At 37.1% G+C, this 27,915-nt stretch overlaps 5 protein-coding genes and 2 pseudogenes across 9 annotated transcripts; 2 read left to right on the top strand and 5 right to left on the bottom strand.

Annotated features, from left to right (window-relative positions):
• The first annotated feature begins 2,092 nt into the window (after positions 1-2,092).
• LOC118053425 (3-oxoacyl-[acyl-carrier-protein] reductase 4) lies at positions 2,093-6,090 on the top strand. Its single transcript, XM_035064680.2, has 11 exons — positions 2,093-2,577; positions 2,666-2,808; positions 2,894-2,947; positions 3,656-3,736; positions 3,819-3,864; positions 3,944-4,038; positions 4,123-4,155; positions 4,634-4,768; positions 4,860-4,953; positions 5,323-5,405; positions 5,699-6,090. Exons 1-11 carry the CDS (start codon positions 2,400-2,402, stop codon positions 5,729-5,731), a joined length of 975 nt encoding a protein of 324 aa, XP_034920571.1. The 5' UTR covers positions 2,093-2,399; the 3' UTR covers positions 5,732-6,090.
• Positions 6,091-6,983: 893 nt separating this feature from the next.
• Positions 6,984-11,069, bottom strand: LOC118053442 (uncharacterized; annotated as a pseudogene).
• Positions 7,068-8,007, top strand: LOC118053433 (TLC domain-containing protein At5g14285-like). The gene has a single exon (XM_035064691.2). It carries the CDS (start codon positions 7,068-7,070, stop codon positions 7,812-7,814), a length of 747 nt encoding a protein of 248 aa, XP_034920582.1. The 3' UTR covers positions 7,815-8,007.
• Positions 11,070-11,292: 223 nt separating the features above from the next.
• On the bottom strand, positions 11,293-14,380 carry LOC118053461 (lysine histidine transporter 2). The gene is made up of 7 exons (XM_035064726.2): positions 14,049-14,380; positions 13,507-13,890; positions 12,961-13,354; positions 12,776-12,881; positions 12,556-12,647; positions 12,424-12,492; positions 11,293-11,827 (listed from the first exon to the last, which is right to left on the bottom strand). Exons 1-7 carry the CDS (start codon positions 14,222-14,224, stop codon positions 11,729-11,731), a joined length of 1,320 nt encoding a protein of 439 aa, XP_034920617.1. The 5' UTR covers positions 14,225-14,380; the 3' UTR covers positions 11,293-11,728.
• Positions 14,381-14,929: 549 nt separating this feature from the next.
• Positions 14,930-21,038, bottom strand: LOC118053469 (uncharacterized). 2 transcript variants are annotated; one of them, XM_035064747.2, is made up of 3 exons: positions 20,877-21,038; positions 17,435-18,148; positions 14,930-16,389 (listed from the first exon to the last, which is right to left on the bottom strand). In XM_035064747.2, exons 2-3 carry the CDS (start codon positions 18,140-18,142, stop codon positions 15,127-15,129), a joined length of 1,971 nt encoding a protein of 656 aa, XP_034920638.1. In that variant the 5' UTR covers positions 18,143-18,148; positions 20,877-21,038; the 3' UTR covers positions 14,930-15,126. The 2 variants fall into 2 exon arrangements, with proteins under 2 accessions (XP_034920638.1, XP_034920630.1); XM_035064739.2 differs by lacking the exon at positions 20,877-21,038 and having other exon boundaries at positions 17,435-18,637.
• LOC118053483 (pentatricopeptide repeat-containing protein At3g04130, mitochondrial-like) lies at positions 21,024-23,783 on the bottom strand (annotated as a pseudogene).
• LOC118053494 (glyceraldehyde-3-phosphate dehydrogenase GAPC1, cytosolic) lies at positions 23,772-27,497 on the bottom strand. Of its 4 annotated transcripts, none has more exons than XR_012170478.1 (13): positions 27,422-27,497; positions 27,278-27,310; positions 27,089-27,189; positions 26,167-26,282; positions 25,942-26,041; positions 25,667-25,813; positions 25,510-25,570; positions 25,308-25,405; positions 25,063-25,205; positions 24,891-24,974; positions 24,691-24,780; positions 24,469-24,578; positions 23,772-23,896 (listed from the first exon to the last, which is right to left on the bottom strand). XR_012170478.1 is itself a non-coding variant. In XM_035064779.2 (12 exons), the coding sequence occupies exons 1-12, from the start codon at positions 27,423-27,425 to the stop codon at positions 24,530-24,532; spliced, it is 1,026 nt and encodes a 341-aa protein (XP_034920670.1). In that variant the 5' UTR covers positions 27,426-27,497; the 3' UTR covers positions 24,314-24,529. The 4 variants fall into 4 exon arrangements, 1 of the variants encoding a protein (XP_034920670.1); XR_012170479.1 differs by lacking the exon at positions 23,772-23,896 and adding an exon at positions 24,184-24,224; XR_012170477.1 differs by lacking the exon at positions 23,772-23,896 and adding an exon at positions 24,184-24,224 and having other exon boundaries at positions 24,329-24,578.
• Positions 27,498-27,915: the final 418 nt, after the last annotated feature.

Genomic DNA, 27,915 nt, shown 5'->3' on the forward strand with positions numbered 1-27,915 from the left:
CAATATCAGAGTTCTTGGCCCCTGATTAACTCGCTTTCTCTACGTTGACTCACCATCTATTACCATTCCCCGATGTATTGATTTTAGAAAAGTCAAACATTTTTTTAAAAAAGAAACTTGAAGAAATTACATCAAAGAGAGGCGATCGGAGAATTGCTAGGTTTGGAGTAAAAAATTATTGGTGTTGAACTCGGTTTAATAAGTTAATTTAATAATTTAAATTATAATTCATTTTAAGTTTTAAATTAAATTAAATTAAAATTAATTTAATATAATCCAATTGATATGGCATGTTAATTCATAAGCTAATAGGTTAATCCATAACTTGATTAACTTAATCAAAATTAAATGTAAACTCTTAAAAAAATTAAAATAATATTATTTTAAATTAATCCATATTAACCTATAATATATAATTGGAGTAAATCTTTCACTTTAATAACTAAGCTAAAAAGCAAATAACTAGGAAGCTATAAAGGAAGGTGAGGACCTTACCTTGGTAATTGATACCCACTGCCCCCCAAAAGGCCGTCCGCCGTCTTAACTTTTTGACACTTGTTTTTTTTCCACCTTTTGTATACAAGCGAGGCCAGTAATAAGTAATAACTGCTCCGTGAGAAATAATGCCGTGATATTAATTAAATAAATCATAAATAGTTAACTATAAATTAATTTCTATAGTTTTCGAAAACGAATTATCTAATCCATCTAGTTTATCAAACCATCCCATGGGCCTGTATAGAAAGGCAAACCCGTGTACCGTAAGATCATAGCCCAATCTGACGTGTCGTGCCAAGCATGGCCCATACCGTGAAGTTCATGGGTGCATCTGTTCCTCTTAAAAGTCAACAAAAAATGGTGGGGAAAAAGGTTAATTATAAATTAGTCCCTTCAGTTTATCAAACAAATTAACTAGCTCTTCTATAACGAAAAATTATTTAATAATTCATTGACCGTTAAATGGATAAAAGATCCGTCAGTTTTAACACCAGTACCCAAACTACTCTTTGTTGCATGGATAATTATTGGCTATTAAGGTGAGAAAAAAACCGATAAACCGAAAAAAAATTGAATTAATCAATTACAAGATCATAAAAATTTTCAAGTTCGGTTTGATTTCTATTTTTAAAGTCTGAAACCGATTAAACAAGCTCAACCAACCAGTACTTAAAAAAAACAAGTATAAATAAAATGTTTTTTAACTTTAAAATAACTTTCAGCCATTAGCTTGTCCCCCTCTTTTCTCTGCATATCCCCCCTTTACTCTCATTTTACTCTTTGCTTTGGTTTTTCTCCTTTTGCTCCATGCTTTGCTTTGATTTTTCTCCCCTCCCTGTACACTCTATAAACCTAAAGTTACAAGCTTTATGAGATGCATGCATGATGTGGGCAAGTGCCAAGTGGTGGAGTTTTTTTCCCTTTCATTCCTTTCCTTTTTTTTCCTATTATGTTTCTTATCTTTTGTTGACTTGCGTGGTTAAGGGTTTGGGCATATTTGTTCATACAAGTTTCAGCTAACAAACATAATATCTTTTCTTTATTGTGCGTAGCATAAGCTTTGGATTTGGAGGTTCTTGTTTTCATTATGACCAATCGGGGCATAGAGCATCAAAAGGCTCAAACAAGAAAGATTTTTAGTTGCCTTCTTTGATGTAGGGATTTTTTTGGGACTGTGAACAAATTGGAATAATTTTAGTTTGAATAGGTTTGAAAGGGAAACAAACCGAATCGAACCGAAATTAATCAGTTTGAATCGGTTTTCAATTCGGTTCAAAAAATAATAAAAAATTTTGATTTGATTGTTTATTTTGGTTCAAAATCAGACCGAACCGAAAATGCTCAGTCCTAATTGGCTAACAACAATTTAAAGATTTCATACAATAAATGGACTAAATAATTTATTTCCATAAACCATAAGGACTAATTTATAAACTAAAAAAACTCACCTCGTGTCGATCGCACCAAGGAAAAGTGGGTGGGAATTAGTTTCCGCGGATCAACCGAATTTGCCGTCGATTAATTGTCAAAAAAAGCGCTCCTGAGGTACCTAATTTAATTGTTTGCCATCGCAAGCCACTGCCAGCGTCATCTTGTCTCCATGGCAATTGAAACATGCTCTCTCACTGGCTTCCTGGTAAATAATGAAAAAAACCATACCCAATTAATCTAGGTAGGGACCAGCAGCAAAAGTCAATCACAGATCAACTAGCTTCGAGTGTATCGCCGCTCTAATAACATTCTCCGGAGCAAACAAAGCAAGGCAAGGGCAAGCCCTCAGCTACAAAACAAACGATCACATTTCTCTATAAAAAGCGAAGCAAATCGTTTTGGTTTCCCTGGCTGTCTTCTACCCTTCCAATTCCTCTTCTTCTATTCTAAGGAGACACTTTGGGCCTCTCATGGCTGCTGCTGCTTCCCTTGCCGGATCCAATGTCGTCGCCTTCAAACCCGCCGCTCATCTCGGCACCTCGGCTGATACCAGAATTGCTCACTTTCGGCCCTTGTCTCCTGTTTCCCGTGGACTCGGGCGTCGCATTTCTCTCCAGTCTGGATCTAGGAGCTCACTCGCTTCTTCTGGTATCTATTTTACTTTTAAAATTAGGGAGACAGGAGTGTGTCGCTGTTATTTATTGAATGGTAATTGATTGATTGTAATGCGTGGCAGGTGTAAGAGCTCAGGTCGCGACTGTTGAAACAGCGAGCGCGGAGGCGGCGCAGAAGGTGGAATCGCCTGTAGTGGTTGTGACTGGAGCCTCTAGAGGTATTGGCAAAGCAATTGCTTTGTCTCTGGGAAAAGCAGGTTGCAAGGTTAGTAAAAAATTCCTCTGTCTAACTTTATTGTATCTTGGAAAATGGTGAATTATAGATATATCTTGTTTGTCTGATATTGCAGGTCTTGGTAAATTATGCTAGGTCATCAAAGGAAGCTGAGGAAGTTTCCAAAGAGGTAGGTGACTGATACTTGCTATAAAACTTAGGAGTTTAAGGTTATCTTAGGAGAACTTCTTGAAAACTTGTATTTATTGATGTGATTTTATTGATATGTATTCGACAACATAAATGTTATCTCTCTGATTTTTGAAATTTTAATACCAAGGCGTTGTTCAGTTTTGCATTTAGTGTCTCATGGTTCGAGGTCTTGATAGTGTTTTTTTTTTTTTTTTTTTTTTTTTTAAGCGTTAGCTGACCTCTGATGATTTCTGGCCATACGAAAATTAATCCTGTTTTTGCTGCCAATCAACTCTTTTCCACTAAGTGTTAAACTGACATACTTTAAAGAGCTCAAAATGTGAATTAGCTCCTTTGTAACCAGATGTGGCTGGCGAATAATGAATCCATTGCTTTCTTTCTTTTGTTGCCGTGCCAAATGTCTACCCTTTTGTTGCATGGCCTATGCTCCATGACCTTTTTGAAATGGAAGTAAATAATTACTAAAAATATAATATGATTTACTTTTTTGAGATGAAATTGTTTGAGATTGTGATGTTTAGTTTAACAACTTCACCAAGTTTGTTCATTTTTTTTTATCACACCTGTAGATTTCAGTTCACTTCCTGCATGTGCAGTTGTCCCTTCTGTTTGCCGGAAATGGAGTTGTTACTAATTCATATTGCATGATTGAAATGACCACTGAGTTTATTTGCTAATTTTGTAGATCGAGGCTTATGGTGGCGAGGCCCTCACTTTTGGGGGTGATGTCTCAAAAGAGGCTGATGTGGAATCAATGATGAAAACTGTGAGCAAATGTTACCTTCTGTTTATTGAATTTAATCATGAATATTATTTATAGTGATGCTAATTATTTGTCACATTTGTAGGCTGTTGATGCATGGGGAACTGTTGATATACTGATAAATAATGCGGGTTAATAATAATTCTATCTTTCCTTATTGCTTTCTGTTTTCATTTTCAGTCCTCATAATGCCACATACCTCTATTTCAGGAATTACACGGGATACATTGTTGATGAGAATGAAGAAATCTCAGTGGCAGGAGGTTATTGATCTGAATCTCACCGGTGTGTTCCTCTGCACGCAGGTGCGTGCATTAAGATCCAACTAGTTTGATTTATCTTATGCTTGCGATTATCTTAATCATGCTGATATTGTGTGCTCTTTGCAGGCGGCAGCCAAAATTATGATGAAAAAGAGAAAGGTAAGCTCATACTCCCATCTTCAAGTTATTTGGTCTACATTGCCCTTTGCTAATTTTGTCCGGTGACATGTTTGTGCCCTTAAATGCCCAATTTGTTACAGTGTTGAGCCTTTTTTCCCTGCAAGTTTAATTTTCTTTCATTCATCATGCACTTCTCTTATTAATAATTCTGCTTCAACAGCATCAGATTGGTGTTGAGAAGCTATCATAGACCGGAATTCCATTTCTTGATAATGAAAGTTGTACCGAGAGCATGTAGTTATGTCTCGAAGTTAAAAATAACTTTAAGACTTGCCACCATAAGTGTTTCCAACGGGTGTATGCGTGCACGCGGACTTCTCGAAGTTTAAGGATACTATCAACTAATTCAGCTCCTTCGTAGCTAATACCTCATATATAATAATTCCCAGAAATTAAATGATAAACAGAATGAGAACATTATACAAGTTCTGGTAAGTAAAATTTTTTAATTTTGCAGGGAAGGATTATTAACATAGCATCAGTTGTTGGTTTGGTTGGCAATGTTGGGCAAGCCAACTATAGTGCTGCAAAGGCAGGTGTTATTGGCCTGACAAAGAGTGTTGCAAAGGAATATGCAAGCAGAAATATTAATGTGAGTTTTCAGGATTTTTTTCTTTTTGTTAAAGTTCTGCACTTTACAAGTTTTTGCATGAAAACCAGGTCTAATTAAGATGATTTTCCAGGTAAATGCTGTTGCCCCGGGGTTCATTGCATCTGATATGACTTCCAAGCTTGGAGATGACATTGAAAAGAAAATCTTGGAAACAATACCCTTGGGTGAGAATATATTTTTCCTAGTGTGTAACTTTTTATCAAGTTTCATATCGATGTTGGCCTTTTAAGTTTCTGCTGCAAATTATTCAAGGCGTTTGAGAAGCATTTGTGTGAAACCCATATGAAAGCCCTCATTATTTTTGCTTTTGGCAATGAGCTAATAAGGCTATGTTACAGAGTTCATCAAATCTATGTTTGTTTCTAGTAGTATATGTGAATATTTATCCAGCTCTATACTTCAATTGAATGACGAGTCAGTATTAGTTTAATCTCCGATTCAACAATTTGAACCTTAATTAGCTGAAAATAATTTCATGAACATCTCATGGAATTTTGTTCGGATGAGACTCATAATGATTGCCATGTTTTCAGGACGTTATGGCCAACCAGAAGAGGTTGCAGGACTAGTGGAATTCCTGGCTCTTAACCCCGCTTCCAGTTACATCACTGGACAGGTTTTGAATCTTTTCTGTTTTGTTTTCCCTTGTTTTGTAAGTTTTAACTTGCTTTTCTAAATTATTATCGGGGCTCTTAACTTGCTTTGTGTAAGCACTTACTTGCCATGCCATGCCATGGCCAAGAACTGACTGTAACGAGTTCCATTGGCTAAAACCAAGTGTTCATAAGAGCTCCGGCATGGCTCGCCTCACCCTGCCTTTGGCATCCATGGCAAGGCTTAGCCGAGGGAAGGTCATCCTGCCCCTGTTCCATTTCCATGGTCGCTAACTTAGATATTACTGTCTTGCAGGTGTTGACTATCGATGGAGGAATGGTGATGTAAGTGACATGCCATGTCTGGCTAAACCGTGAAATCTCTGCACTTTGAAGTTCATACAGGTGGTTTTGGAACCGCGATTCAAGTTAGGGCATGATTAGCTTGGGCAAGACAGTTTGTGGCATAATATAACGGTGTAATAAATGAGCACTCCCGACAAGTTTTGATAGAATCAACCATGAAACGGAAAATTAGAGAACATGCATCAGTTTTCCTAGGCATTGGCTGGCACATGGAAGTGTAATTGCTTTGGTATTAGTACAAAATATGGTGTTTATCAGCGTATGTTAAAAGATAAACCAGTGAACATGATTCGTTTTTTATTGGCTATTTCAGAGAATGAAAACCTTAATCTTGTTTGGTTTTCCGTGTAAGGAACCGTTTTGGGAATGCGACTTGAAATCGTGTTTTCATAAAATTAAAATGTTTTTTTGTTAAAATTTAATATAGTTTTTTATATTTTGGATCGTTTTGATATGCTGATGTTAAAAATAATTTTAAAAAAATAAAAAAATATTAATATATATTTCAGTATGAAAAGTTATTTGAAAAGCAACTCTTAATACTTTGTTAAATATACTTCTAAAAGTATTTTAATTTTAATTTTTTTTAATTTTAATAAGTTTTTAGTATTTTTAAATTATTTTAATTCCTGATGTATAATTATATTTCCACCAAACAGTCAGATAATATTTAAACAGTAATGGGAGTGAATATCTCGGATTGAATGGGGTGGAATTTAGCCATGAGAATTTGGATTTTGGAAAATCTCCTTGTGTCTTGTCTTACTGTTGAGGAAGGCGTTAGGGTTCAATAAGAGTTTCAATTTACTCAATTTCCGATTGATCATCAAGCCCTGCCTAAATTCTAAGAGGTGCAATTCCTACGTGGAAAATATCCGAATATGCTCGAGAGAATAAAGAAGAAGGTAAGGTAGGGCTCATTACACCCTAAGCCAGGCACCGACCTTACTTTACTTTTCCTTGTGGAACACTAACTTTATTCTTCTTATCGCCTGTCCTTTTCCATGTCTAATTCATGACGCCTGTGCTTGCCCTGGTAAAAATCATGGCATCACCCAACCTTGATTGTTGCTTTGTATTTATGGCATGGTAGAAAACTGACAGTGACAGAATTGAATTCAGGGAATACACGCTAAGATATTATTCTAAGATATTATTCACCCTTAAAGAGACTCACACCTCCCTCGTTTCCTTCCCTCGAAGCCCTCCTTCTTCAAAGAATTCCCAGCTCTCTATTTTCTTGTCAGCAAGGATTCTTTGGTGATAGCAGAAGTCTCAAAAAGCATCGATCCTGTGTTAATTACCTGCAACCGGGTGATATGGATGCTCTAGTTCTCGTGTGTCCAACCCTACTCAGATTCTTTGCTGGGTTCATCGCCATGTATTTTTTAGGTTATTCTGTGTTTTTTCGAAACTGGGAACTGAAACATCGAAAGGAAGCTTCAAGCTGCCTCATGTCCCTAGCTCATGGCAGTCCTGCGGTTATTATGGCTGTCCGTGCACTACTACACAGCCAGACCTTAGGTGCCTTTGCTGATCCCGACTCTGCTTTAGAAAACACAGTCCTTGAATTCAGCATGGCTTACTTCTTGGCAGACCTTCTTCACTACATGGTATTCTTCCCTGATGAAACTCTCTTCATACTTCACCATTTAGCAACGTTATATGTGTTTGTCACTTGTCGTTATATGATCCATCATGGAGCACACGGGCTTCTTCTGCTACTCATACTTGCCGAGGTTACAAGTGCTTGCCAGAATGTCTGGAGCATTGCCGGTAGCCGGAAAGCTGATGTTCCTGCCGCTGCAAGATTGCATGAATTTTTGGCGGCTCCGTTCTATGCCCTCTACTCTGTCGTTAGAGGTATTCTCGGTCCTGTCTGTTTGTTTAAGATGGGGGTGTTTTATCTGAATGGAGGAGCTCATGGTTTGATTCCTGCATGGGCTTGGATTTCTTGGATGGTTGTGATTGGAAGTGCAATATTGGTTAGCATATTGTGGGTTTCGAATCTCTGGGCAGAATGGATTAGAGAGAGAAGCCATCGAGCACAGAAGAAAGTTGGGTAGAGCTCGGGGGTTCTCTCGGGGGGTTGCTGTATTGTCTGAATTGGCTTTCGCAATTGTGGGTTTATCATGTGTCACGATGCCCTGCCCTGTAATTTGGGGGTTTGTAATTATACTGATAGGTGAGCTAGGAGGAGATAGAACATTTATCTAATCAATGAAATTGTTTAGCAGACATCAAGTGATTACTAGGATCTGTGTTTGCGTGATTACCTTGATGATCTATTGCAGGGATGAAAGTGGTTGAGATGCTTGACAAAATTATACTTTAAACTTAAGATAACTGCATGGAACATTGAGAGGTGAAGTGGATGAATATAATACAGTATGTATTTATACCAAATATGCTGAGTTTGATTGTTAGAAAAGAACAAGATTGATCCCGGTGGTCATGAATCACTCAACCCATGCAATTAATTTACCAACATGCGGAAATCTTCTATCAAAACGAGTTTCCAGAATCCACTGTTGTTCCAATTAATTGAACATTCGGTGTGTTGGATCTTTAATTCTGATCTTGTGCTCCAGCTGCCATTTCGAGTTTGGGACATCCCTCACTGAGTTTAGGTCCAGTATTTGTATGCCTATAGTAATTGAAGCATTCATCTTGTCAGGACTCCCATGGTACTTGAGCTCAGCAAAGGTGCCACCTCCTTGTCCCTTTGCCTGTGTTCCTGGGTTTATGCAAATGGACTTCCTTTGCTCTTCCCCTTCAACCAGGAAAATCACCTGCGCCAGAGAGCACGCAGTTAAAGGGTTTGAAGAAGATGAATCCATCATCCACCAGCCAGTTACATTTTGGAAACTATTTTGCGTTTTATTTTCTTGAAATTGAGACTAGAACTGTAAAGAATTAGGTATTTGGCATTATGTTTACCTTTATGAAGTACTTCATGTCTTAAGGCAGGACGAGAAAATCTGGAATTGAGGTGATGTGAAGAGCTTCTGGAGACAATTCACCACTTTTTGACTAGTTACCCTTCTCATTATTTCCAGACAAAACAACTCATCAAAGCTCCTGCCTACAGTCCCTTTCTTAATCTCTGAATTTTCAGAATCAAGTAATAGCCCCATCTAAGAACAGCGCCAATAAGTCTGGCGTGATATTTCCAGAGACAGCAAGGAACCCAAGCATGATATTAGATTCAAGAATAGAAAAATCATACTAGTACAAGTAATTAAGGTAACTTTCTGCCTGCGTATGCTTGCAGCTCAGTCAGTTACTTTGATAGATAAGTGGATTATTGTCTAAAGTAGTTAATTAAATCCCATGTTTTCTGTCAAATGCTCTACAATTTTAATCCCATGTAAGTGAATCATCTATACCATCCACGCCAGCAACAGCTATGAAACATGGTATGTGTGTCGTATGATCAAACACAAGAAACAGTGTTATTCTTGTATCCCCGTGTAGTGCAGAAGACAAAGCTACATACAGCTGATATTAATATTGCAAAGATATGGCACACATAATCAGGATTAGCATCTAACAGTCGTCTCTTCCCTGTGACCATCTTCGGATGACAAAAATATCCAAGAACACCTCGTCTGTCAGATCTTTTGACTACAAATCAAGGGATTGGGAAAACTTGGTCCTTCTTTATCCTGGACATAACCCCTTCAGGGGCAAACTTGGCCAAGCAGGGACTTTGGAGAGGCCAATACAGTTATTTTATCACATTGCCTGACACACAGATTTCTCCCGAAGAGACCATATTTCAGACCATCAATTGGCATCGTTGCAGTATTGCTTAAAGATACCAGCAAGTAAATGTACTTGATCATGAAATTCCTAATATACATGTCCCTTCCAAGTTGATTGATGCATATGAATAGCATAAAGGGAGAAGGCCAATAAAAGAAGAGGGTGTAGGAAGAAACCTGGATACAAGAAATACTAACATAATTGATATGTCAGGGTCCCCCGGATACAAGAAATAATAACATAATTGATATGTCAGGGTCCCTATACAGTTATTTATATCCATCAAAGATAAGCAAACCATGGCATTAAATGCTGAAATGATTGTACTCATCTGAATGCGAATAAATACATAAATATCATTAAAGCAAACACCAGCCAAGTTACCTCAACTGTGGGGTCCTTCGGTTCCTCATCAGCCCAGAAGTGAAAAGTGCGGTTGCGTACTTTCTAATCCCATTTTCAAGTGCATTAAACTAAGCAATGAGGAAATTATGTTAGTGCAATACAGGAAAAGTGGAGGTAAGACGAACCACTTTATAGTTTATGCAGTAAGAAGTATCATATACCCTATCTTCAATCCTCTCATACATGAACCTTCAACCAGGATCTGGTAACAATCCATGGACTATCAAGAACACCTCTTGCGAGGGTTAAGCCCTCTTAATAATTTCATCCTCAAGTTTCCCATGGCCATGCTCATCATCATCGATTTCCACATCTGAAAGGTTATCAATGTTGAATTTGACCACAAACTTATCAGTACATCGTCCAAAGGGTGTCACATGTTCTGATGGTTTCCCAAAAGAATAGCCATTTACACAAAATTTGGATGTTGAATTCAGATGGCTCCAAGTAGAGTTTTAGAGATTTGTCTGTTGGAGTGCTGGAGATTTTCTTCTTTCAAATCTTCTTCATCATAATTCAAGATCCTAGACATTTTCAGTCCACGTCGAAACAAATTAATAGCAAAACAAAGAAACAGCAATCAAATAAACCACTCACATGTCCACATCTTTGCTTGGATTAGATATGCAGATTGGGTTCCTCTTTAACAACGGCTTCTTTCAGTTCATTTTGCAAGCGCAACAAAAGCCCATCCATTTCACCATTTTGATCTGTCGATTCATAGAGTTGCCTGCGACGTATTCACATTCCGCTCACACGGTTAAGATTGAAAGAAATTTTAATTGTTTTTACTTATGTGAAAATTAAAAATATAAATAAATAATCATGAAAAATAATAAAGAAGAAAAAACATAGAGGGGGAACAAAAAATCACCTATTGAGATAGTAAATCTCCCAGCTTGAGACGATGGATGATGGCTTCAGATTGTAACTTATACAGTAAGAAAGACCTAATAATAAAAAAAAATATGATCAGGACCTGAACCAGTGGCATTGCAAGAAAATTAAGGGGGAGAATATTTTTTTTTCTATATTTTTTTCTAAATTTTTTCATGTTTTCTCGGATATAAAATGTCAAAGTTTTAAACTTTTAATAAGAGAAAGGAGATTCTCTCTCTCAAGACAAGTTGACGGTTAATGCCTTTCATATGCTTTTAAACTGTGTGTATTTACCTTTGTATGTTAAAAATATTTTTTAATTAAAAAATATTAAATTGATATTATATATATATATATATATATATATATATTTTAAAAACATCAATTTAAAAACATCTGAGGTTCTTTAGGATCAGATGAGAAAGTTTACTTCGAAACAATTTTCACCTACTGTTGTGCTTTTATCATAGATTTATAGAAACACAAGAACTCCACGTTTGTGCTGTTCGTTCCTTTTTTTGTGCATGGTACATGAGCCATACAAGCGATGGACAAACAACCTTGAAACTTTAAGAAAGAAGATCGAGCTACACCTTGAACTTCGAACCAGCTAATCTTGAAAGATCAACACATGGCTAGCTGCAAATCTCATATCAAAATCTATTTTGATGCTTTATGTACAACTTTTTTTGATTTTGTACATAAAATTAAGCAACAAAGTGTTGCTTAGCATAACAGAAAATCACTTCTACTAGACCTAGGCAATGATGGATTTGCATATCATGTTGATGGTTATGAAGAGAAACCCTAACATAAATTCCAGAATTGTTAAATTCGAGTTTCCTGCCAAGGGCACAACCAGCAAAATAATTGTTGATACCCTCTCTCCGAATTTGCCCTGCCCCTGTGATCGCTTTTGGCAAGATGTTCATGAGAAGAATTCGTAGTCCTTGGCTGTAAGGATGATATGCCTTAGGGCACCAATGGGTGACAGTATCATCAAGAGAACGCCAAGGATAACGCAGACCTGGAAAATATTTTTGAATTAAAATCAAATTAATCAGCTCAAGCCTCAAGGTAATATTGTGTTAGGAAAGTTTAGGATGAAAACAAATATGGAGTTGACTTAGAGGTATGTAAACACTATTTTTAAGGTGTTTATTTGTCCCACATAGAGACAACACCTCTAGGATACAACTAAACTCTCTAAACCTCTAAAAGAATGAAAAGATAAGATCAACAAAAAAATATATGTATTTGTTATGTATCTTTTCTTTGTAGTAACATGTTTTTATAGACTTGAAACATAATGATGAAACAATATGATTATTCATCAAATAATATGATTATTGATGAAACAATATGATTGTTCATTAAACAGTATAACTATTCAAATTAAGTTTCAAGTTTCAAATGCTATCTTTTGATATTATAAATACCCATATAATAGCATTAGAAAGCCAAATAGAATAGTTTATCCACCATGGCTTAATTTATTACACAATAGAAACTCAAAACTTAAAAATATTAAGAACATCTTTTCTTTATTCATTTATAAACTACACCAACATATTAATTACTTGTGCGTGAAGCATGCAGTGCAGGTGGTTAGAGATTACATACCCAATTTGCTGTCCAAGAGAAGCTGAACCTCTTCGGTTTGTAGATGGAAAGCCACATGATGCAGGGGAGCTGCAAACAGTAGAGTTTTTCAAGTAATTATAACATAAATATGCAGTAGGGTTGAGAGCTTACAAAGTATGTTGTTGGGGCAAAAGCAAATCCTCCGAAGAAAGAAAGCAGGCCATTGAAGAATGGAATACATATACCAACAAACATTGTGAGCCCTGAAGCAACCAAGTCGAAGAAAAGATTTAGCACCCAAAGTTGCAGATACAGACTTACAGAGGTTTTCAGAACAGTTAGCTTGCTTGCTGACAGAGAAATAGAGTGGCCTGGAAGCTGCTGCACTTACCAACATATACCGTGCGAGTAACAAAGCGAAGCATGAAAGAAGGAGAAAAATGGAGTTTCTTCACCAATGCAGTTTCCAGCAAGTCGAACACTGCAATTGCATATATCTGCAGATTGGAGCATAGAGACGAATATATATATTAAAAAGAACTGATGATTACTAATAATATTAAAAAGAAAGAGCACCTGGTAGCTTCCAATAACATGAATGACAACAAACATGTTAGCAGCTGCAATAAGCCAAGATGGTTTCTGCAGAGAGATTAGAATGTTGTCGTCCACGCTGTTGCCATAACACCAGTATCCAATCAAGGCAACTGGGAAGTAGCAGAAGGCGACGACGAGATATGCAAGGAAAGCTCCTCTCCACATGGGTTTCTTGGAAGGATTCTCTGGAGAAGAAGGGATTGTTGCTTGAATCTCCAAGACCACATTGTGACCAGCATATGCAAAGGCTACATCACCCAGGGCAGTGATGAAGTCAAAGAAAGCTCCTGTTCTAGTTCTTGCTTTGTAGCTGTAGTCGACATCAGGCTGAACCCCCTTGTTGAGCGTGGAAGCCCAAGCAATTGTAGAGTAACTGCAAGCAATCATCATGATATCCAAATTAAGAAGGGTCTTATTGGATTATGCATATAGATCTTAAACGGATGGTAATTTAAGTAATTATGCTTCCATGGGAATTGTAACATTGTTAGAAAGATATTAGTTACAACAGCCATCTGTACGTACCTTAAGGACATGACTGCTGCAGCCAGCGAGATAACACTAATGGAGTTGAGATTGGGAAGATGAGCCAGTACCATCTGAACTGAGGCGAAAATCATGATGAAGTATGTTAGCCTGATGTCTTTGCAGTTGGGGCAAACCACATCATGGAACTTCTTCAATGATTTTCCTCCAGTAACCATGTAGACAATATTTACTCCAACTTGTACAATTAGTTGCTGCGGTACAACAATCCAGAGACCCAGCTTGTCTCCAAACACATGTTGCCCTAGCTCATGGTACCTGTCAAATCGCTTGCCAGGCACCATCTCATGCATTTCGACCATTTGCCACAGAGTGTACAACGTGATCACCCATGACAAAAGAAGTATGGCGATTCCTGGTCCCCTGTAATTTCATTAATGCAGAACAAGGAAGTGTTAGACAATTAGCTCCTACACACACACATATATTGATCTACGTATATATACCGATTAATTAGCAGCCAAATTAATTCAATATCTTTAAAAATGGTCCGATCATGATAGAAAAGCAAGCATATATACCATCCAAGCTGAGCCATGGCATAGGGGAGGCTAAGGACACCAGCACCGACCATGGCAGTAACATTGTGGAAGGTTGAGTACCACCATTTGGCTTTCCTAGAGGAAGTGATTGGAAGCCAATCATCTATGGCCTTCTCTTTTTCTGCTGCATCATTCCGTGACTCGTTGTAAGCCATAATTACAATCAAGCTTGCGAGTTAACTTAACAAAACAAAGTCGCAGAACAGTTGGCTGATCCAAGCAATTGTGTATGAGATGATAGTGTGGAGGATGATGTAATTATCAGACGATCCTTAGAACAAATATGGCAAATTCGTGACAGTTGGTGGCTCAGGATGCTATTTCGCTTCATAACCGGATTTTGAATCCAACTAAGCCATTCGTGGAGGGACATGAGACACCACCGTTAAAAGTACCAACATACCCTTATCCTGTGTGGTACTATATCCACAGGAGGGGCTTCGTTAGGAAATTCGTGCATGTTTGAAAATGGCATGTTGAAACTTTAATTGATACTGATATATATATTAGCCACTAGTTGATCGAAAATTCCTCCAAAAAGCTGGATATAATTAGATCAATAAGCTAGAAAGATGCGTATATGGGGGAGACTGATGTCTTAAGCAGTGCGCAGGGAGTCAGCTATAATTAGATGTCATTGCCATGTTGTTGTCTTGTTTCTTAACTTGTCGCTGAATCAAGTGTTTCAATCAACTTCAACATCAGCTTTATATATCTGCAAGGACATTAAAGCATATGACATAGTACTGTTTTGCAAGCTCACCACTCAACATTATGGTAATCGTTTCTGAATATATGAGTTCGATTCCATAGTCAGTTTTGTTAGAATCAAACAGTTAATACTGAAAAAAGTTCAACTGTGAAATAAGAAATTTAATAGCAGAGTTTCGATATTTATTAATAAAACTCCTTTAAACATTATTCAGACTAAGACAATCAGTATACACACACATACACACAACAAAACTAAAATGTGGAAAGAACACTTTGGATTCCTAAACAAAAATTCTACTCTCCGAGGATCCTGCGAAAACTCCCAAGTCTTTTTACAATCAATTCAGGCTACTAATGGAGTGGCATGCTTGTAGCTCTGATTTGTCCCTGAATCTTCCACTGTTAGGCCTTGTGCACCAAAACAAAAGTACTGGTTCATCAACTTCTTGTTGAAGGATGCTTGCTTATGTTTTAATGGCTGATTTGAGTATGAGGTTCCTGCAATATCGATGTCCTTTTCTTTATCCAATGAAATGGGCGAAGACAGGGATGACCTTGGAAAGGGACTTGAAGGTGAAAAGGCTAAATGTTGTTTTGCCTGAATAACACCATGCATTAGCCCGATGGTAAATTTCTTTCTAGTTAATGGACTTGGAAGACTGCTCCTTCCAGAAAATGTCCTTTTGTTGGTTGAGAAGGAAAACAGTTTTGAGTATCTCTGCCGGAGAGGAATTGGACGGTCTTCCAGGGTTTGGCATAAATTAAATGAGTTCAAAGGGTCGTCATCTTCTAATTCCATAAATGCAGCTTTTTTCTCTTTCCTCCTGGGCAACTGAAGGAGAGACCTGAGACGCCTTGCAGTATTATTTACAGAACCTGATTTTTTGTTGTCCAGTGAGTTACCCATGTCAATATCACTTGGATCGCTAAAGCATGATTTGTCACCAACACTTGTGTCATCACAACTGGCATCAAATGCGTTCTCGATACCAGTGTACAAGAATATCTCTGCATCTGGAATTCTAAAAGAGGTGCCAGGACTCATTCCGATACCATGCCCTTTCAGATGGGAAACCATAGCACTTCTAGCTATGTTATCCTGACAATTAGAGATCCCTCCGGCTGAAATCAGCTGCTTTATTAAGATTTGAGAAGATGCTGATCTCGGTCGTTGCTTGAGGAGATCTAGTGGAGTCATGGCATCTGCATCACGGATATTTAAGTTGATTGATGGTACAGTCATGAGAAGTTCCACCAGATCAGACTGAATATTCTCAATTACAGCCAAATGAAGAACTGTTCTTCCATCATTGTTCTTGACATTGATGACATCTTTGATATTCACAATTTTACCACTCGCTAACTGCTTGATGAGCTCAATCTGCCAATCCACTCTTCGAAAACCAGAGGTTCGAAAACCTGACACTGCCATATGGAGAAAAGTATCTCCATAGTTGTTTGTGAAGGTTGAGAGTGAGGGAGATGCAAGTATCAGAACCTCTGCCACAGTTAAGTAACCCCTGTAAGCAGCCACATGCAGTGCTGTGTTCCCCTGATAATCTTTGGAGGCAATGATATCGAAGGATGTAATAAGATCCTTAACCACCTGCACGAACAGGATAGATTATTCTGTAAGTGTTATTTTTCTTAGGTCCTAAGGATAGGGATATCACCATCAAGAACAAAGTGGATTCGTCCCTGCATGAGCAAAAAATAAAAAATGAAGGGGCAATAGCAACAGAAATGGACTCGCGATAAGTATGCAATTACATGCCAGCAGATGGGCTCTAGATATAAAATATTTCCAATCATGAGATTCCACATGAGTAGATAGGAGCGTTCCTGACATCTGATAGCCAGTCCATCAAACAGAAGTAAAAAAGGAAAGATAACTCCTATAATCTGTTGGCCATTTCTTTCAAGAAGTAAAAAGAGTGGACTCTTACTGTAAGAACCAGCAATATGGGACGTTTGCCAATGTATGTGTTGCGGCTAACAGCAATATGGGAGTCTCTCAGAAAAGGCTTAATACCTATTTGATAAGTCAAGGTTCTTGATTTGAATAAGGCTCATAAAATATGAACTAATGATAAAAATGGCACCTGAACAACAAAAATCCAAATGGTACACCGACAGACATGTTTTTCAAGGATGGCAGGTCTCAGAAATGGAAATTTGGATGGAAATGGCATAATGTAACTGCACTATTCAGGATTTGCAAGTCATAAATATCAACCTATGAAATCCTCCCTACTCCAACTCATATGCATAAGCAAACCTGTGTCTTAACATATTCTAAAATCATAGGTAGAGAAATTCACTTAAAACCAATGAAAGATGTGAACTGTTGAAACAAGGGAGGGAATTAAACCAGGAGCAATCAAGGAGTCTAATCAAAAGCATCACAAACAGGTCCTTTCCTCAAATGGGGGAAATCAATCTTTCTCTACCAGTCATTTAATATTAGATGGCTGCCCTTTCTACATGATAATAACTTAATGCACTTGGAACATGTACTCAGAAAAGAGGAAAGGAATGATAACCATGCACCAGCAAACTAAGATATCAGTAAAGCTTCTGACCATGAAACTAGAAGTACAAGAACGAGTATCTAGAGTTACTGAAAAAGCACAAAACAGAATAGGCCTTACCTCGACCTGCCCCCTCCCTGCGGCAGCATGTAAGACCGTGGACCCTTGAGCATCTCTATAAGCCAGAATATCAGAGCAATCTCCTAGAAGCTCGTTCAAGATCTCCAAATTCCCACCTCTAGCCGCAGCATGGACAGCTCTATTCATCATCTCCCAGTTAAATTCCGAGTGACTCTCACTCTGCTGCTCTACCAACTCTCCTCCAGAGCCAAGGCCACAACGTGGTGAAATAGAGAAATCAAACAAGAGCCTGAAAACCTCAGAGTTCCTGCTCCTGGCCGCGGCATAAAATATGTCAGTAACACCATATTCTCCTTCTCCAAAAACAAGAAGAGGGTCTCTCTCCAACAATTCCTTGACAAAGCTCCCGTCACCAGCTGAGGCAGCAGTGTACAAAAGCCAACCACCATATCCAGCTCTAATGAGAGTGTTGTGACCTCTTTTTGTTTCGCATTCTAGCAGGAGCAGCCTGGCTACATGAGAACGACATTTGGCAACATCATTGAACTGCTCCTCGTCGTCCCAAACAGTTTCTAGCCGACGAATCCGACGAAGGGAAGTGAGTTTGATGAGGAGATTCGTGTCAAGGTAAAGAAGTTCCCTCACCAAGTCATAGTGCCCATTAGCAGCTGCAAAATCGATGGGTGTCGCATACCACCACTGATCTCCAGTGCTTTCCCACCTAAGAGGAAAGTGCGAAGGTGGCATCGTTGCCTATATTCGATGATAAAAACCAGTAATAATTAGTAGAGTTGAGTAAGTACCCAGCAGATGTTTTAATCGAGAAAATGCAGAGAATTCAAGAATCCAGCGGGAAGTTGTGAAAACGAGAGCAAAAGTGGTAAGAGTGAAAGGCCATCAGCTAGCAATGATTGCTAGCTCAACCTTTCAAAGCGGAATTGATTCTTTTTATGTGAGAAAGTTTTTGGGAAAGTTGCAAGGACAAGGAATATTGGAATTCAGGAATAAAAATTAGATCACAGCTCATGGAAGTTAAACGAGGCACAGAGGAAGAAACAGAGAACTATCAAAGTAAACCCACAGCCAACCAGATGATATAGAGGGAACAGGAGGCAAAGAGGGCAACTGTCTCTTAAACGAGGCTACACACGCAATGAACGAAGAAGAGCATCTTGTGAAAGTAGAGGAAATGAAGAAAGGATACACAGGCCAAGCCATAACAGCCTTTCAACTGTTTGCAGAAGATAAAACATAAAGAAAATGACCACTTGATTTTTAGCCTTTTGGGAAATTTCTTTCTTTCTCGTGGTGGAGAAAAGGAGCTTGCTTTAGATTCCTTTTGGCCCGTGAAAAAGAAACTTTTATTCCATTTCCTTCAAGGAAACGAGGGACGGATGGGTCACCACTCTCTCCGAATTCACATAGCATTCGTACCTTTGGCTTTTTGCATCAAATCCTCTGCTATTCAAGGTATTTAACACCCTCCCCTTCTATATTATCATTTTGCATCATGCACTCAAAGCATCCATGGCCTTAACTAATATATGTTCCAGCACTCAGTTCTTAAGTTTGCTTTTCAATAATCATGTGTTTAAGTTTTTTCAGAGCTATTAAAAGCTTGTCTCATTATTAATGTGTGTGTGTCCCCCCAAGCCAGGCCACCAGCTTATCAGAACTCGCATCAGTGGACGAAGAAAGCCAAGCAAGGATGCGCAACTCATTATCCGGTCTGTTAACTATGGTTAAGGACAGTGACAGACAAAGGACATTCATTAATGGCTTCACTCTGCAGTTAATGCAACCGAGAGTTCGTCAGGCTAATGCATCTTTACAACTCCGTTAATAAAAAACCTCCACCGAGTTACTTACAAACCATCAGTCAATCAAATTGATGTTTCATTAATTTTTCCTCTCGCTCTAGGAGTTGCCCCCGTGATTATGTCGCAAGCTCTCTCCTTTCATGCGCTGCTTCCTTGCATTTTAGTGTTCATCCAGCTACAAACTTAGCTGCTTAAGTAGATCCCAGGAAAGTGTCGGTTGTTGATTCTGTTGTCTTAAAATAAAGTGCTTTTAAGAGCAGCACAATCAGGTGGGGGTGGCAGAAAAATTTATGTTTCTTTATTTTTAAAAAATATATTTTTTTTCTTTGAAAATAATTAAATTAATAATTTTTTTTATTTTTATTATGATTTTGATGTATTGATATAAAAAAAAAAAAATATGAATTTTTTTTTAATATATTTATATATAAAATAATTTTAATATAATAATGTTAGAAAAATAAAAAATTAATTTAATATATTTTAAAATAAAAAATACTTTTAAAAAATAGTTGGCATGTATCTGTAACCTTGATTGATTTTGTAGTACAAGCAAATCATATCCTTTGATTGGATAGCTCAAGGAATGATCCAATGGCTGTCAATTTATTGTAAGAGCTGGAAGCGACCATGTGGTTGGTGTAACATGCCGACTGATATTTTCCATTAGAGCAGCAGCAGTTCCATTCACCAGCTTTTGTAATTTAATTTTTATTTTATTAAAAATATATTAAAATACTAATTTTTTATTTTTAAAAATTATTTTTAACATTAATATATCAAAAATAATATAAAAATATAAAAAATATATTTTTTTTTTAATAAAAAACACAGTTTCTCAACCGTGTTTCCCAATAGTATTCCAAAAAGAGGACAACAAATTGGACCGCACAGAAATCACTCCGTCTCTACTTCGAACCAAAAAGAAAAAAACACAATAGCCAATCCAAATTTCACCTCGAGGCACTGCCAGCTCACCAAACCGACCCTCGAATATTTAAACCAGGCCTGTAAATATTGTGCATGCCATTCAACCTATTATTTGGCGTTTTATCAGCCTCTTCTTTTTTCTTTTCTTTTTATTAATATCAATATCTGAACTGGTTTATGTGTACCTCGATTATTTTTATTAGTTCAAAAATTAACAACCACATAAGCTTTCAATGACCCTAAAATTTATGAAACTCAAATTAGTGATTTATAGAAAGCAAACTCAGAATCTGACCAGTTGAGCTAGACTTCTCAGGATTAACTTCATATAGGGTGTTAATTGGTGATCTCTATTTTATATTAACTTGGGTGTCCGAATTAATTTACGTTTATCTCGATTAATCTCATGAGCCCTCAAGTTAACGACTATATAAGCATCTGCTAACTCTAAAATTTATAATATTCAAACTAGTAACGTTTAAAAAACAAACTTAAAATATGATTAATTAAGCTATACCTCGCTTAGATTCTCAGACCAATTTATATGTGTCAATCAAGATTAAATTCCGTTCTGAAATACATGAAGAAAGCATCATCTACGTCAAGACTTCTTTTCTATGAAAGCAACTTAAATGAATTCTCCATCAATCAGTTTGAGTTCTTCCATGTATAGACAGGAGGAGGATTTGCTACGGGAGGAAGATGCTTTCAAGAACAGTAAGAAAGTTTACCTGATAAAATACTCGAAAACTGGCCCCTATTGCACATGGTTGGCTTCATGTTCTCCGAGGACATCCTCGTGAAAGCAATTCCATGGCCCATCGAGTCACTTCTTGTTTTTGTTTTACTTCTCGTCACCTGTCACCAACATTGGATCTCGAGATATGGTTTTCCTACAATTATTTAAGAGTTATCTGATCACACAGACAAGATCATGTGACGATGCATCTTCGATGGGCACCAAAGAGTCAAATCAGCTGATAATGATATGTACTAGATTGCAAGCACAAAACAGCAAAGATCTCAAGTTAGTAATCTACCAAATCATTCGAAACTCGATGGATTCAAAGAGAAGAGACAAGCTATGTCATCTGGGATCTTTAGTTGAGTGTATGAGCTCCACTGACGTTTAACCTTAAAACTAAAAACAGGAATTGGATTGTAAGATCATAACGGAGAGTTGTCGCGGACCAACCTCTCTTAGTAGAACCAAAACGAAGGGCAAAACCACAGTATCAAATCCAAAACTAGCAACTCAAATCACGCAGAGGGGAAATTGAATTATTATCTTCAATCCACTGCCATATGATCCACTATTTCAGGAAAAATCAGCAGTGGTCATTAGCATGTTACGTGTTCATGGGAAATCTTGCCTTCAAAACATTTTTGGTTAGGGTATTCTCAACGAGGCCAAAAGGACCGAAATCGTGCTAAGAATCGGTGAATTCAGAATATAAAATATAGCTGACAAGTCCTCTTCTCATCACCCAACCATCACAAGTTACTAGAAAGAATAAACCATGGGCATTATAGAACTAAAACCAGAGGTGCGTTGAATATCAAACTTAAGAACTCGAGTAGGCAGCTTAATGTACCGAGCACGCCATCAATGGTAGTAATACAACCCCTTTGGCTTTCATCATCCACCATTGGCGCTGTGCATTAACCCCCACACAACGGGTTGCCCCAAATTACCTCAATATCTTATTAAACTTGAAGTAAATACCTTCTAAATTTGAACTATCATGCTCTGATAAGGGTGTCGAAACATTCACAACATGTTTTTGGATGGAAGCCATGGGAGGGCCTATTGATAGTTTTTCGAAAGAAGATAGTCAATGAATAGTTGGAGGTATTTAAATAAAGCAAATTAAAGGTCAAGAGCTAGGTTCAATTCAACCCGTTCAAGATAATTTTGGGTAATTTAGCCTTTTGAATTTGTCTACAAATCCTGTGACTCATTGATTTATATGATTCATTATCAGGAACATGTCTTTGTAATCGTGATCCAAACCTTGATTTGATTAACAGTTCAAGTGCAGAAACATGAACTAAATCTACCAAACACCAGTTTTTTCTTTAATGAACGAAGAAGCCAAAAAAAAAAAAAACAAGAAAGAAAGAAAAAAGGCTATCAGTAAAGGCATCCTAAATTGATCAAAAACAGCAGCAGCATGCTAAAATTTCATGTATCAGTATACCACATTCTATGGGAGAAAAATAAGTTTATGAAGAAGAAAAGATTCGAAGATGTTCACCATGGATTAGGGAAGCTTGTGCCATGCATTTATAATTTTTTCATGAAATCTTCAATTTTCTCAGCAGTATCATACATATTCTTTAGTTTGACCTCCTCCAAAAGCAAATGACATGTTTGATATTCTGGTACTACATTTTACCGATCATTTCCTTGAACAGATGGCAAGCCCACTAACATTTGTTTGCTCTGCAAAGGCCATGAATTAAAAGAGCATAGACTGATCTATCAAGACTTAGCTGATGCCTTTTCACCGTGTCATCCATTAATTGAATCAACAAATTCATGTCTCCCATTCTAAAGCATGCCTTAAGCAATGGGTAGAACGCCTGGCCATCAAGCTTGAAACGTGCCAACGTTTCCATCTCCTTGAGAAGAGCAAGGGCCTTTGATACTTGACCATCATGACAGAGCAGAGCAATCATGGAGTTATAGGTAGATGTCATATCAGGTTTACACTCAGCTGACTTCATCCTCTGAGCTCGTTGTAAAGCCTCCTCAAAATTTTGTGACATGGCCAGAAAAACAGTGGTGGTGGTGGTAACAGCATATGGCGGGCACCCCTGTGCTTCCATTTCATCAAGGAGCTCATAAACCTTGTAAAAGTTGTAATGGCGGCAATAGAATAAGATGAAGGTGGAGTAACTGATTACACAAGGGTGACGAGCATACCCTTGCTCATCTCTTGGAGAGTCCAGAGTGCTTCGTCAACCCGATTGGCTTTACCAACCATGAATAAAAATGTTAAATGTGGGAGCATTAGGTTAAATATGCGACTTAAGCTCCAGGAAGATAGCGCGGGCCTGCTCAACATAGCCCTCTTTGCAAAGGGTGTCAAGCAACAAGTTCATAGAATCCGTGTTCTTCTCCAACCAGAAAATTCCCAACTCATCAAACATCCTCACAGATTGATCAAATTGTCCACCATCATATCATACGCCTTGGGTCTGTGTTTATAGCCAGAGCGTAATCTAGCCCATCTAAAAACACCCAATGCAGATTTCCGATCATCCTTAAAGCGGAAGAGCAATTTGTCAACAAGGCTATTAGACACTTTATCGAGCGCCCAAGACAGAAGAATCTCATCAGGACTGCTTCCCACACGAACTTTAGCAGCGACTAAGTTAGCACTCGACTGATTTCTAGGGTCTAGACGCTTTTCTTGATGATAAAATGTAGTGCTTGTAAACAGGGAAGATGATTGTGGAGAATAAACACAAGAAGAACGACTAAAAAGATGACGGGCGTTTCTAAGACAGCTTCTTAGTATTGGCACCATGTTCATTTGTCTTGGATTTTTAATAAAATTCCTACAGCTATAAACAATTAGAATAAAATAGATACCTGAAATATTGCAGAGCTGAACCGCCAGTAACACCATAGCTAGCTTCTGCGGAGAAACTCCGGCGCTTCTTTGTGGTGTTGGACTATGATGGTATTAGGCTGCAGCAACCGGCGAGCAAGAGCTTGGGCTTATTGGATAAGCTTTACAGACTTTTTTTTTTAAAAAAAAAAGAAAAGAAATCAATCATGTTTGAGAAGTTTTTATTCCAAGATATTAAATAAAATAAAAAATATTAAAATAAAATTTCCTAAAAAAGGATATGAAAATAAATTGATTAAATAAGAATTTTCTCAAGGAATCACAAATTAAAGGAATTGAAGTAAATAATAAGATTAATATATTTTCAAATACATGTTTAGTCTAAAATCTGACAATAAATCATAAACATTTCTTTCTCGTAATGTTGGGTGGGCAAATAAATGAATAGTCTCATAAATTTAGTACAAAAGTCCTCTTCAGCATCTTGCTGCAGCCTCTCTGTTCATGATCCAAACATTTTAATGCCATCATCAAAATAAGAAAGCAAACCAGCAGAGGGAAGGAGAGTGCGAGAAAAACAAATGAGAAACAAGAAAACAAACCATCTGATGCTTGTATTTCAAGAGCTTTGGTATGGCTTTGAAAGCCCTTGCTTAATATCCAGAACCAACATCAGAAGACACAGACACAGACTCAATTCTTATTTTATTTTCCAAACATTCGAGACATAATCTATAATAACCTTGTACTCATGAACCACATTACAGAAAAAAGAGCCTCAAATCTTCATTCTTGCTTCAGCTTCAAGCTCGAGTCTTGGCCATGTGAACGATCAAGTCAATCACACGTGCACTGCGAGAATGGAAATCATGTATCAGTTGCTGCAAATCCTTCAAACCCTTTGGAGGAGACAATTGCAAAGGGAGCATGAATGCTAAATCGGGAAACGAAGAAAGAGATGTACCTGTAGCCCCATTCGTTGTCATACCAAGACACAATTTTGACGAAGTTGTCGTTCAAAGCGATTCCGGCCTTGGCATCAAATATGCTTGACCTGCAGCGTGAAACACAACCATTGGAGCAAATATAAAGAAAGATATCAAGTGTTCTGACCAGCACAATCCATGTAGTCTACGAAGACAACATTACAGTCGTTTCTTTTACCTGCTATCACCAATGAAGTCTGTAGACACCACATCATCTTCAATGTAACCCAAGATACCCTTGAGGTTAGTCTCAGACTCCTCCCTGAAGATCATCAAAGTAAACGAATAAAATCATAATATAGATAAGCTTAAAGATTTTGACTAGAAGATCATCCTCACAAGCGCCTTACTTGATAGCAGATTTGATATCCTCATATGTTGCCTTCTTCTCAAGCCTGACAGTGAGGTCAACAACGGAGACATCAGCGGTGGGAACGCGGAAGGACATTCCAGTCAACTTCCCATCAAGTTCTGGCAGAACCTTTCCAACAGCCTGTGGGATTGACAAGGCACGAAGCAGAATAAGGTCCGTCAGAGCATTGATTACGCAATAAACTATAAGCGAACAATGATCTCCCCCCAAAAAAATCCTTACCTTGGCAGCTCCGGTGCTGCTGGGAATGATATTAAAGGAAGCAGCCCTTCCACCTCTCCAGTCCTTCTTTGATGGACCATCAACAGTTTTCTGGGTAGCTGAATTTATATGGATATAGAGCATCGGAGCGATAATATTTTCAAACCCAAATGCCAAACCAACAAGATAAATCAGGATATATATAACTTGTAGGTAAGCTCACCAGTAATCGCGTGAACTGTCGACATGAGACCCTCAACAATTCCAAACCTCTCATGGATAACCTGTAAATCATGGGGCAAAGATGATGATTGTTAAATAAGTAGCCCATTACCTATGGTTGGTTACAAATAAATGAACTCGTCGAGATAGATAAATACCTTGGCCAAGGTGGCAAGGCAGTTGGTAGTGCAGCTAGCATTGGAGACGATGTCAAGATCCGGTGTGTACTGCTTCTCATTGACACCCACAACAAACATGGGCGCATCCTTGCTGACGGCGGTGATAACAACCTTCTTGGCACCTCCCTGAACCAACAAATTTTGTTTAAGGTGAAAAACAAATACTATAATTATAGTTCAGATTCTAATTCAATACATTCTGGATGATTCTGTCTTAAATTAAAGCAGAAAAAGAAAAAGAAAAGACAAGAAACCTTCAAGTGAGCAGCAGCCTTGCCCTTGTCAGTGAAAGCTCCGGTGGACTCAACAACAAACTCAGCACCAGCTTGAGCCCATGGGATCTCCTCTGGGTTTCTACCGATCAGAAATAGGAATAAACATTAAAAAAAAAAAATCCAAGTAAAAAAGAAGAAGAAGAAGAAAACAGCAAGATAAATAAATTTTACTATTAATATTTACAGTATTGTTTTTATTTTTACCTGACGCCAAAAACAGTGACTGCCTTCTCACCAAAGAGAAGGGTCTTCTCGTCCTTCACCTTGAGTTCACTGTGCTTCCAGTGACCATGAACTGTATCATACTTGAACATGTATGTCTACGACCAAAAGAAAAACAAAACATTTTATTAACAAACAAAAAAAAAAAAAACCGAGAAACAGGGATTTTTCTCCAAATTTTAAAGTATGTTTATTTTTTTGCATTCAAAATATATTTTTAAATTTTTTATTTTAAATTATTTTTTATAATTTTAAATCATTTTAATATACTAATATTAAAAAATAAAAAATATATTATTTTGATATATTTTCAAGAATTTTTTTTTTTAAAAAAAAACAATTGTTATCTATCTACTACAATCCAAAACACTATCTAAATGTATGTTTGATATTATGTTGTGCGATATTTTTTTAAAAATATATTTTATTTAAAATATATTAAAAATAATATTTTTTTATTTTTAATATCAGTACATCAAAATTATTAAAAAATACACACAAAAATATTTAAAATATTTTAATAATTTTTTAAGTGAGACGCATTTTTAAAACAAACTCAAATAAAATTTTAAATGCAAAACTATGCCAATCATAATAGATGTTAAGTTTGAGAAAATAGTATTTCTGAAAAAAGATTTTGAAAAATAGTAATTATAATATTTAAAAAATATAATGTTGAAAATTACATCATATTTAGAAGGTATTAGATACTCTTTTTTTCATTAAAAAATGCTTTAAAATAATATCTTTTTTATTTTTTTTATTAATACATTAAAACAATAAAATAACATTAAAAAAATAATTAATAAAAAATTCAATTTTTTTTTTTAAGAAACATCTTTGAAACGCAGTTCGAAATTGCCATTAAAAGAAAACACATTTACAGCAAAAAATAAGATTTTACCATGTAGTCAGTAGTGATAAAAGGATCATTAACAGCGACAAGTTCCACGTCATCTCTTCGAAGAGCAATTCTTGCAACCAAACGGCCGATCCTTCCAAATCCTATCCACATTTTATTTTATTTTATGTTTAATAAATTAATGCATGTTAAAAAAAAAAAAAAACATGTTAGAAAGATGAAGAAAAATACCGTTGATACCGATCTTAATCTTCTTGTCGGATGCTGTTGTGTTAAAGAAAACAAAAAAAAAATTAAATCCAAAGAAAATTAAAATTAAAACAACATGAGAAAATCAAACGAGAAATTGCGGGGTGAAGAGGGCATTGTTCTTACCCATTGTTGTTAGTAGAAAAGGAAAACAGTTGAGAGATTTTTACAAGAAACAGAGCTTTAAAGGTGCATGAGAGAGTTGCGTTTACGTTACGTTAACGGTTTCTTCTTCTTCTTCTTCTTCTGAATTTCAACTTATGTTTTATTAAAATTTAATTTTTTGAATTGTTTTAGTATATTAATATTAAAAATAAATTTTAAAAAAATAAAAAATTTATATTATTTTAACACTTTTGAAATCAATAACGAACACCTCCTCCTCTTTCTGTCGTGGGCGGCACGAAAGTAACTTCACGCGATTTGTGCTGTCTGAAGTTAGTTTTGAGTGGTTCAGGAGGGAGGTGTATTGCACATCCCTTGATGAGAGTGGGAGTTTTAGTGTTCGAGAAGGGGGACTGTTGGGAGTGATGTCTGGCGGCTCAAAGATGGCGGCCCCCGATCAAAAGAGAGTTCTGGTCGTGGACAGCTGGAGCTCTCTGCTGCTTGCTGATATCAGC

The sequence above is a fragment of the Populus alba genome, chromosome 8, assembly GCF_005239225.2.
Source record: "Populus alba chromosome 8, ASM523922v2, whole genome shotgun sequence".
Classification (NCBI taxonomy): domain Eukaryota; kingdom Viridiplantae; phylum Streptophyta; class Magnoliopsida; order Malpighiales; family Salicaceae; genus Populus; species Populus alba.

Excerpts from the sequence above, each read along its gene's own strand:
- LOC118053425 (XM_035064680.2), top strand. The coding sequence starts at position 2,400 with ATGGCTGCTGCTGCTTCCCTTGCCGGATCCAATGTCGTCGCCTTCAAA. Across the intron at positions 2,948-3,655 it reads CTGAGGAAGTTTCCAAAGAG|ATCGAGGCTTATGGTGGCGA; the intron begins GTAGGTGACTGA and ends CTAATTTTGTAG. Across the intron at positions 4,954-5,322 it reads CTTGGAAACAATACCCTTGG|GACGTTATGGCCAACCAGAA; the intron begins GTGAGAATATAT and ends CCATGTTTTCAG.
- LOC118053433 (XM_035064691.2), top strand. The coding sequence starts at position 7,068 with ATGGATGCTCTAGTTCTCGTGTGTCCAACCCTACTCAGATTCTTTGCT.
- LOC118053461 (XM_035064726.2), bottom strand. The coding sequence starts at position 14,224 with ATGGCTTACAACGAGTCACGGAATGATGCAGCAGAAAAAGAGAAGGCC. Across the intron at positions 12,882-12,960 it reads ATGTTATTGGAAGCTACCAG|ATATATGCAATTGCAGTGTT; the intron begins GTGCTCTTTCTT and ends TCCAATCTGCAG. Across the intron at positions 12,493-12,555 it reads TTGCCCCAACAACATACTTT|CTCCCCTGCATCATGTGGCT; the intron begins GTAAGCTCTCAA and ends TACTGTTTGCAG.
- LOC118053469 (XM_035064747.2), bottom strand. The coding sequence starts at position 18,142 with ATGCCACCTTCGCACTTTCCTCTTAGGTGGGAAAGCACTGGAGATCAG. Across the intron at positions 16,390-17,434 it reads CAGGGAGGGGGCAGGTCGAG|GTGGTTAAGGATCTTATTAC; the intron begins GTAAGGCCTATT and ends CTGTTCGTGCAG.
- LOC118053494 (XM_035064779.2), bottom strand. Across the intron at positions 27,190-27,277 it reads GATTAAGATCGGTATCAACG|GATTTGGAAGGATCGGCCGT; the intron begins GTATTTTTCTTC and ends AAATGTGGATAG. Across the intron at positions 24,579-24,690 it reads GACAACGAATGGGGCTACAG|TGCACGTGTGATTGACTTGA; the intron begins GTACATCTCTTT and ends CCATTCTCGCAG.